We start from the raw sequence: 10,230 nt of genomic DNA on the forward strand, positions 1-10,230 counted from the left end.
CGGCAGGCGTCCGCGCTCGCGATTCGCAGCCGTACTCTCGGCGTATCGATCGATCGCATCGCCGATTTTGCAAACATCCATCGCAACGTATATACGACGCGTATACTGTGGCGCGTTCGCGTACGTGTGTAGATTACGTTCTCTCTGTACACGAGCTGAAAATCGATTGTTGCGTTTCCATGGCTGGAATTCAAGCTACACACGTGCACGGTCAACGACGAGCCCGTCCAATGCGTCCAGGTATTCGGCCTGTTCACGCTTAACGGTTTTCCCAGAGCTAGCTAATTACCTCGCCGGCGACATTATCGGTGAACTCGAAATAACGCGGGTTTGCAGTTCGCGTGAATGGTCGGAGTTCGATCCCGTTGTCCACGATCCGCAACAGGAAAAGGGAAGAAGTCCTTCGAAGAGATACGCGAGTCGCGATGAAAATAGAACCTGGTCCCCGATTGAAACTTTCTCGTTGTTCGGTTTCACGGTTTCTGCCGCGTTCGCGGAAGTCGATTAACGTTTGTTTCGTGCGATTCGAGACGCCGCTCGTTCGAAACGTTAACCCCAGGAATGGCCAGATCCGTAATGCCCAGTCGTAAATCTATCCCAACGGACCGATGCTCTTTTATTTGCCTCGCGTTCGGGTCGGCGTCAGCCGTGCGGCCTAATTGCGGGGCCAGGTACCAGACACCGTTGGCCGGATCTCTTGGTCGTTTCTAAATTTTAACCGTGTCGTTGCGGGGGAAGGCAGGGGATCCTGTTATTATCTCGTAGTAGATCAAAATTATCCTTTAAAATACAAAGGAGGAAGAATGGCGCGAGGTGGAGATTCGAAGAACCGGTAATTTCCAGCGCGGTCCATTCCAGCGAGCTGGTAATTTTCGACGAAATTTCGAACTCGGTTTCATACCGCGCTCTCGTGACTCTGCGTGGTTAATGACGATGCTCCCTCTTCCGGTGGATTTGCCTGGCCGAGAGGGATCTCAAAAACCGAGAGTCGAAGAGGAGAAAGAACGCGCTGCTTTTGAAACGAGCTCGTGACGCTGCACGTCGACGCTCTACCGAGAGCTTATCCGCGACAGTCGGCCGAATCCTAAAAAAAGAATGCACGCGAGTCGGTTTCCGAGTCGTTCGTTGCCGATCCTGGAACCTTCCCGAGGGGTAAACACGACCGCTTTTACGACCTACTCTCGAGATTACTTTCCTCCCCGAGGCAAACGTCTCTCGGTCCAGCTAGCGTTCCGTACTCTCTCGTTCGACGTGTGCAGCTGCTCGCGCCGCTTTATGGCGTTTACACAAGCCGCTCGATTTTTCGGCCCCTGTACGCCACGCCACACAGCGACGCTGCACTTCCGTGTGCGACGAAGAGCAGAACGATCCCGACGCGGACGGCCAACCGACTCGTAAACCACCGAACATCGCAAAGGACGCGCTCCTTTCCCTCCACGGTTCATCCACTTCCGGCCAACTTCAAAGTAACGAGCGGAGCTATTTTCTGCCGGATAAGAGAGATCGCTTCTCGCCTCGGAACGATCGTCGGAGGAAGAAGGCAAAAAACGTTTGATTATCACTCGCGGCGTACGATCTCCTCGCAGCCGCCAGTGCGAGAGAACGAAAGTTCTACCTCGTCGAGCGGAACTTGCCTCGTTACGAAAGCTTTTCGTTACCACGAGCGAGCGAGACGAGCGAGCGCGGGCGTGTGCGCGCGAGCACCAGCGACCAGGGCCTCTCACGCTAACGACCGGCTCGTTAAAATCGAAAAATCATTAGCCGGATGCCTTTCGAGTTTCTTCGAGATTCTTCGCCGGCTCGTCGAGTTGCCCATTTACCGGCATCTTGAAATTCCGCTGGCGAACGCGTGCGCGCCATCCCATTAACGAGCCGGCCGACCGTGTTACAGGAAAATTCTACCTTTCACCGTTTTGCCAAACAACCCGCTAACGAACTGCTGGCGGAGAAAATTCGCAACGTCTCGAGCAAAGGCGACTGTCGCGTTTCGAATACGGTTTCGACGCGCGCGATGGTCAACGTACGTATCATATCGAGCGCAAATGCTACACAATTCATCGGACGTGCGTAGAACGCGCGCGTTTTCGCAACGCGATCCGCGGCTGTCTATGTACGCGTCAGCGATTTACGCGCAAGCCGCGGTTGTCACAAAGGACGAAGCTGGGCGCGTGTTTTGTGAGCTGCAGTGAAAGGACGAGATTCGTAGTGGCGGTTAGCGTGCGCGTATTTCTACAGGGTCCTAGCCACGGCGTGTGCCGCGTCTCCTCCACTCGTTGGGACAAATGGTGTTCGGAGTACCGCCTTGCAGACGCTCCGAGTAGCGTGAAATTCACACTCTCGGGACGTTTTTCACGATTCTGAATGCACGCTGAGAGTCTCCTTTCTTCGTCTCGGGGTGTCGACGCGAGCAAGTCGGGTCTTATTTTCTTATTTAAAAAAAAAAAAAAGAAAGAATCCAGAGGAGAAAGGAAGGGAAAAAGAGGAAAAGAAAAGAAGGAGAAAAACAGATAGAACGAAGAAAGGAGAAAGAGCCGGCCGCGCTACCCAAGAAACCGAGCAAAGGGAAGAAGGAGGAAAGACGAGCCGGCCGAGGATCAGCTTGCTAGAGTAGCGACGCCCTTTTGACAGTGAAAAAGTAACGGCACTCTGTCGCGCTTCGCGGTGACCGACACAAAAGCGGACGACGAATTAGTGGTGCTGCGTGGAAGCAGCGGGATAACACGTCCCTCTCATTTGAAATTTCTTATCGCGCGTCGTTAAAACGAAGTTTCTGCCTTAAAAATTCCTTACGGCGAGCGAACGTCTCCGAGCTCGGACCGTCCGTTATTCGACGCGTTCGAATAAAACGAAATTTCGCGGAATAGACCATATATAAAGGGAGGCGGTCACGCCGCAACGAGCAAAAGTAAAACGCTCGCAGCGAAGAAAGGCGACGCGGCGAAAAGCGTTGGCCACTCGTTAGGCGAACGCTACCAGACGCCTGGACGCTGCAGCGCTTAGCAGCTTACGCGTTTCCACTTACGAATATCGCGAGACACGTGTCGCGAGCGCGCAGACACGACACGCGTTGAAAGAGACGAGCACGAGCGGACTGACGGACGATACGTTCGGGACTCGACGCGTTTCTCTACGGAAGAAAAGCATTCTCGATCGGGATGGGTAGGCTATAGAGAGGTATTCGTGTAAAAAATTGAAAAATCAGGTAGCGCGAACGAGCTGGGAAGGAATACGCGACGACGGTCGCATTCAGGTTGCGGCATCATTCGCGAATCAAAGGGAATTCGTCGAACGGAAAAGGCCGATCGAGCGGTCGGAGCGTGGCATATTTCAGTAGTCGCGCGCGTATAACGACGACGCCCGAGTAAATTTCAAAGAGGCCTATCGGGTTGTGCGTCGCCTGCTCGAAATATATTATCCGCGTCTCTTGCGTTCCACGCGGGTCATCAAACGCTGCTTTTGCCCGCGCCGAAGCGTTTTACGCTCTTTCAGGCACAGCCTGCTGTTGCACGCAGCTCGCAATGGAAAACAGACGGAGAAAAAAGCGAAACGCCGGCAGAAGAGCCATTTCCTGTCGAAATACACGTCGCCGGATATTCCGCTATCAACCACGATACGCTATCTATTTGTCGCGATGACATCCTCCGAAAGTTACCACCCTTTTCAGCTTTGTTTTTGCTTCCATTTCCCGTTAGCTGCATTTCCGTGATTATCGCGTTTGCGAGACCTATCGTTTTCCGATTGCCACGACCGTTATCCGTATTACACGCGAATACCGTGCTGATGCCGATGCGTCGGTTCGTCCAAAGGTGGAATTTCTCGGCGAAGAACGTTCGTAGAACGACTGGCACGGACGAACGGGAGCCACGGTTCGCGCGAAACCTTGCGAACGAGTCGGGCCTTGCCAAAGAAAAGAAGCCAGCGAAAGTGACGCGGAAGAGAAAATCTTGGAAAGTGTTGGACAACGAAGCGGAGCTTGTTTACATGGAGCACCGGTAACGCTTTTTCCATCGTGCGCAATTTTTCATTTTCAACGAGACCCTGGAGAAAGCGACGAGGTTGCGGTGGCGAAAGTTCGCGCGACCGAGGAGCAGGGAAAGCTGGTAATTTCGCACCGGAGGATATGGACGCGCGAAAGCCAACGACGAGCGAAGCGCGGGCTGCTGCCCTTGCACGATGTGTCGCGGTTCCCCGAGAAAAGCGTCGTTTTCGCCCTTTATGCGTAAATAGCCGCATTACGCGCGGCCTCTGCTTTTATTCGCTCTCTTGCGAGTCGTTCCACCAGCCAAGGGATCAAAGGGCTAATACAATTTTTCTTGGTACCTCGGCCCGTTGCCCTGCAGCCCTCCCGTCCGCTCTCGCCACCTTCTTCGTCGCGCGCGTTTACCGGCTGCGCGCCACCCGACCGGCATCACGGTTTCAGAAACACTTTAGGACGAAAGAGAAACAGCGCGTGGATAAAGAGAGGCACGACCACGCGGAAAGGAACAGAAACAGAGAGTAAGTAACTCCGAGGTTGAATAACATTCGGTGTATAAAATAGCCGTGCACGCCGGCCCACGGACAAAGGGCCTTTAGTGGCAAGCAGTGTAAAAAAGACGTAGACAGAGAGCCGAGAGAGGAGGACATCGAAGAAAGAACGAGAGACGAGGCTTGCCGTCGATGGCGAAGGAAAGAGGTGAAAGGGAAAGAGAGAGGAAGACCGAGGAAAAAAGGCCGAGTGTACTGGTACCCCTTTTCAGGGCACAGGACGTCTCCGAACGGCACGGCGGGACGGTCGTTCTCATCCGTAACCCGAGACGTGTAATTAGGAGCACCGGACCAAGATGAATAGCCAAGTGGTCGGTACCGGGGCAACAGACAGAGAAAGGAAAAGTGGGGCGAAGCGGGGATACCGGCGATATGATCCATCCATCGGCAACCAACGACCACGTCGAAGAAGAAGCCGTGTGCGGTGTACGCCATCCTTGCATCGGCTTGCCGATCCATGCCAACCGATTCGATCCGATTCGACCGGGTTCGAGAGAAACCGATCAAAGTCCCGCGCCAGCCTGTTTATGCCGCCGCTGCAACATCGCCGTGAACGCTCCCTCGACCCGCCTTAGATCGTTATTTATGAACACGTATCCAACGTGTTTTTATCGGTAGCCGGTTTCACGCTTCGCAAAAAAGCATTCGCGTAGCTAAATAATTTTCAGAGGCGGGCACGATCGAAGATGCAGCCCAGATGGTCCGAGTCGGCAATTCTATTTGAACCGCGGTCCATTCCATCTTTTATAACGTCCTCGGCTCCAATCTAAATTTAAGCCGCTGAATCGTACCGCAATAGCGTAGCTAAAAGTGCATTTTGCGATCGGAGCGAAGATCGATTCGAGGCGCTCCAAATACGTATTTACAGATCGCGAGATAAGGGCGAAACGAGGCTTTCAGCGAAAGACCAACGAGTTGCTCGTGAACGGTTTTGTAAACAGAGGCGAGAGCACGCCGATAAATCGGCCGGTTGTTTGGCATTTTTTTAAAGGCCAGAAAAATCTCTCTCGTATCTTGCACGGCCGGTGTCGTCTTTGTCCGACTAGTGTTCGCAGCCATCGCTACTAATTACACGTGCAGCCGCACGTATACGACGTTACCGTCGATATTAGGTAGGTGGATACGTAATATGGCCCCCCTTTTCCGCCGAGTCTGCGTATATTCGCTTTCTAGGTGTGCATGGCTATCGAACCGGTTCTCCTCTTCGAGAGGGAGAGATGAGAGAGAGAGAGAGAGAGAGAGAGAGAGAGAGAGAGAGAGAGAGAGAGAGAGAGAGAGAGAGAGAGAGAGAGAGAGAGAGAGAGAGAGAGAGAGAGAGAGAGAGAGAGAGAGAGAGAGAGAGAGAGAGAGAGAGAGAGAGAGAGAGAGAGAGAGAGAGAGAGAGAGAGAGAGAGAGAGAGAGAGAGAGAGAGAGAGAGAGAGAGAGAGAGAGAGAGAGAGAGAGAGAGAGAGAGAGAGAGAGAGAGAGAGAGAGAGAGAGAGAGAGAGAGAGAGAGAGAGAGAGAGAGAGAGAGAGAGAGAGAGAGAGAGAGAGAGAGAGAGAGAGAGAGAGAGAGAGAGAGAGAGAGAGAGAGAGAGAGAGAGAGAGAGAGAGAGAGAGAGAGAGAGAGAGAGAGAGAGAGAGAGAGAGAGAGAGAGAGAGAGAGAGAGAGAGAGAGAGAGAAAGAGAAGCGGCAGGAGTGGGTTACCGGCCGGCATCATGGACGATGGAGAAAGATCGTAGCCAGCATCCACCCGACTACCACGCTGCCAACGATACACCACCAACACCACTAACCATCAGCAGCGCGGCATTGGCATCATTATCAACGACGTATCGTCGTACATCGGCCGCGCAGAGATCGGCAGGACTGATTCGGCCTACCGACTGCAAATTGCAGCTACAACTCGTTCTTTTCGAATGGCGAATTCGCCGACGGTGTTAAAGGGCCATCGATACGGCTTTGCCACCGCACTCCTCTGATTATCAGTCAATGCTCGATATTCTTCCTCCGTACGTTCTTTCCATCCTTTGATGTTCCGTTCCGGGAATTTGTATACCGTCGAATGGAACGTTCGTAAAAGACGCGCGCGATTAACGATGACATGAAAACAAGATTATTTACAAATAAAACGATCTGGAATAAACTCTTCGGCACGGAATTACGTTCGCGGAGGAACGTATTCGTTGAAAAAGAGATTGCAGTAACAATGAAATTGCTCGTTGCGGTAGTTAAGACTAATTAATCGTAATTATAGCAGGACCGGCGAAAGAAGAAAGCAATGGAGCACGATATAGGACCGATGAGTTGTTAAACTTGGGATAAACGATTTCGAGCGACAGACGAAACCGTTTCTATCGATAATATCGTTGCTCTTTCCCCATCCGTCTTTTTTGCGATTCACTGACACCAACAAGGGTAAACCTTGCGAGAGTGGGGAAAGAATCCTTCGAATCGTAGTTACGTGCGTATATTGTACGTATATACGGTACTCACGAAAGCAGAGCAAAAGCGTAGTTGCGTCGAGACGCCACATCCTTTCGATGGCTTCGACCTGAAGAAACACGCGGCTCGAAACTCGCTCGGGGAGAGACTGAACAGGAAGACCGTTCCCGTGTATCAGAATTCTCACGTCGCTGTCATTCTATTTTTCTTCCGTGTGAAGCTTGCTTGCCAACCGACCAACACACTACGCGAAACCGGGAACAATCCAACCGAACACCACGGAACGACGCGTGATACTGAGGGCCACTAACCCACGCCGCGTCGTAGCGACCCCTGCTCGCGGGGTTCACGGCCGATGCCCTAAATCAGCCTGTTGCCGCTAGATGCTGCTCTAAATCGGCGTGTCCAACTAGTTACCGACGCGTACGCGAACGGTTCTTGTCCACGATCTAGTGCGCGATATTTCAAATTCAAAAATTTCCATCGAAACGAAATCGCTAAGTGCGGTTGCGTGCTTCTACGAAATGGTTTCGGATCGTGTAAAATTCAAGAAAGAATATTTAAAAAATAACTGAAAAAAGAAGGTTGGAACGGTGTGAAGATAGTCGAAAGAACGATAGAGATTACAATTCAAATTTGATATATTATTTCATACATCTTATTACACGTACGTCGTTGTTGTCTCTGTCGATAATCGTAGTATCGTTATCGATAATATTTATAATAACAACCTAAACGACCATATTACTTACATCCCTACGTTTACTATATCCTTTTTTTTTCTTTTTTTTGTCACTTTACATATTGATTTTTATCTCTCGACCTCTTTGTTACGTATAACGTACCGACCTCTGCGTTAATCGAGGTGCCAGTGATTGCGCAAATGAGAAGTGACATCTCGTTTCTTATATCGACCTTAGTGAAAAGGATCGAAAAAGTGAAAATATAAATTTCGCCTAGCACTCTGTGTTGAGCATGCGCGCAAATTTTTTTTTTTTTTTATTTACACAGTATTATATTCAAAGTAAAACGAATTAAACCCCCATCATAGATTTATACGAATACTAGAATTAAAATAGCGACCTTTGGATAACGACGATCATCCTCGAAATGTCCTATCGGTTCGTAATTACTTTTTAGAAAATGGTACATATGTACACAGATGATCAGCATGTCCTTGTGTATATATAGGGTGGTTGGTAACTGGTGGTACAAGCGGAAAGGGGGTAATTCTACGCGAAAAAAGAAGTCGAAAATATAGAATAAAAATTTTTCGTTTGAGGCTTTGTTTTCTAGAAAATCGACTTTGAATTTTCGGTCGGTACGCGTGCTCTTTATCACTTCTCGTTATAACGGATCTCACTGTAGATCGTTGTCTCGGAAAATTGGAAAAATTAAAAAAAAAAAAAATTAAAAAGTTTTCTCCCTTTCCGCTTGTACCACCAGTTACCAACCACCCTGTATATATATATATTTATATATATATATATATATATATAACTTATGTACACGGTACGTGTCATGGTATTCGTACACGCGCATATCCGTACATAACTTTTGTTTCTCGAGAAATCTTTAACGAAGATAACGAAGGGCCGACGTTATTTTGCCGTTGCTTTTTGCAAAATTCTACCTAGCTACGTTGATTCTTCCAAACGGCGCAAGCCTATGTATATTATATACATGAGAGTGTCTCCCTGACACCGAAAGGTTCGATCCTCTCGCGAACGATTACCTTTGGCACAGTATACAATTAGAAAATTCGTGATTTCGCGCAACAAGATACCTTCAGTAGATGAATTCCCGTGTACAAACGGTATCACATGTGTGTAACACTGACTGTAAGCGGGGAGGAAAGACGACGAAACGCGATCGCTCCACTCCCTCTTGCCCTTCTCGTCCGAAATGCTCTCGTCGATCTCTACTCTCGAGATGACTAGGGTAATAACAAGCGAGCGTACATACAAAGAACGGAAAGGATTCGCGATAATCGTTATCAAATTGCACATTTTAACGTAGAGGAACGATAGATCGAATATACAAAGTACCAAGTTGCATCTGGTTAAATCGAAGGTTACGTCGAGACAGCTAATTTTAAACGGTTAACGTTTCGAATACTTCGCTCGTTCGCTTTGTTCGCGTTACAACCAGTTACTTAGCTCGTACTCTCGAAACGAACACGCCGATTTAAATTCGACTACGTGATTCATTGGAACGCAAGAGAACGGATATGGCACTCACGAGCCATACGGTAAAGTACCGAGGTTCAACACGATATGTCTAACACGAAGGGGACCGTCTTTGGCCGTGTTTCGCGTGCCAATAACAGCGATTGCCATTGACTGTCGGAGTAGTCCGTTTAGCTATTGTCGATGATATGTACCGAAGCCTTGATGTTTCCATCAACCGGCGACTCTGTGATTCACTTCCGATCGCCCCATCCGGCGCTGTTATAAAACCAGGACGAAGCACTTTCGTCCCTCGTTTTACTCCATGTATTGTCTAAACCGCTTCCACCACCATCCTACGCATAATTCAAAGAATTTTCTTCGTATATGTGACGAACGATAGATTCTTCGATTCGTTAGATACTCGTGCTTACCACGACGTTCAATTGATGCGAGGCGGGAGAAAGATAATCCATATTAGTGTAATAAGAAGAGTAATTCTGATAGCACTGTTGTTGAGACGTGGTTGTGGTCCACGCTAACCTCTGATGGTCACCGGGGAATCCTCCACCGCTCTCCGTAACAGCCGGGCTCCAGATACTACTGCTACTACCTCCACTGCTGTACACCGTTCCCCCTAACTGAAAAGCCGGCAACTCTCTCAAGCCCTTATCCACCGCGGGTAAAAAGTTTTTAGAGAACGTGTTTTTGGTCGATAACTTACGCTCGGCGGGGTCGTACTGGTAGCCAAGAGCAAACTGGTTGCGCTTCCTGCTGGTTTGTACTGAGGAGAATCCCTCAGAAGAGCCGGGGAGCTGGCCGCTGAACCACCTGTACCTCCGCTTCTACACAAACAAATTAAAACTATAAAAAACAGATGTTGCAAATCGATACTCGACAAAGTGGAATGACACGAGTATCTTCGAAAGTGATAATTCAAGACTCGCTACGCCGATCGTTATCGTTCGATCGCCTATTAATCTTTGCATTCGTATCGAAAGAAATTCTCTTTTCGTGAAATAAAAATGACGACAGCTCCAGCTTTATGTAGAAGAAATATATCAACGTAAAGCGATATTTACAGAGGTGTTGTGGCAGGCACCGCCGCA

General features: G+C 49.4%; 2 protein-coding genes across 2 annotated transcripts in view; both read right to left on the reverse strand.

Moving 5' to 3' along the window:
• The window catches only part of LOC100748854 (inactive tyrosine-protein kinase 7-like), a 38,350-nt gene extending 31,090 nt beyond the window's left edge, over positions 1 to 7,260 (reverse strand). Inside the window, exon 1 of the mRNA XM_012389671.3 lies at positions 7,005 to 7,260. Coding sequence (XP_012245094.1) covers positions 7,005 to 7,044 — 40 coding nt within the window. The 5' untranslated portion in view covers positions 7,045 to 7,260. The remainder of the gene's footprint in view (positions 1 to 7,004) is intronic.
• A 1,309-nt stretch (positions 7,261 to 8,569) lies between these two features.
• The window catches only part of LOC100746189 (homeobox protein otx5-B-like), a 12,534-nt gene continuing 10,873 nt past the window's right edge, over positions 8,570 to 10,230 (reverse strand). The window contains exons 6-9 of the mRNA XM_003492051.4: positions 10,204 to 10,230; positions 9,846 to 9,966; positions 9,556 to 9,762; positions 8,570 to 9,477 (exon numbers count right to left, since the gene is read on the reverse strand). Of these exons, the coding sequence (XP_003492099.1) occupies positions 9,376 to 9,477; positions 9,556 to 9,762; positions 9,846 to 9,966; positions 10,204 to 10,230 (457 nt within the window). The 3' untranslated portion in view covers positions 8,570 to 9,375. The remainder of the gene's footprint in view (positions 9,478 to 9,555; positions 9,763 to 9,845; positions 9,967 to 10,203) is intronic.

The sequence above is a fragment of the Bombus impatiens genome, unplaced genomic scaffold (assembly GCF_000188095.3).
Source record: "Bombus impatiens unplaced genomic scaffold, BIMP_2.2 scf_0647, whole genome shotgun sequence".
NCBI classification, from domain to species: Eukaryota; Metazoa; Arthropoda; class Insecta; order Hymenoptera; family Apidae; genus Bombus; species Bombus impatiens.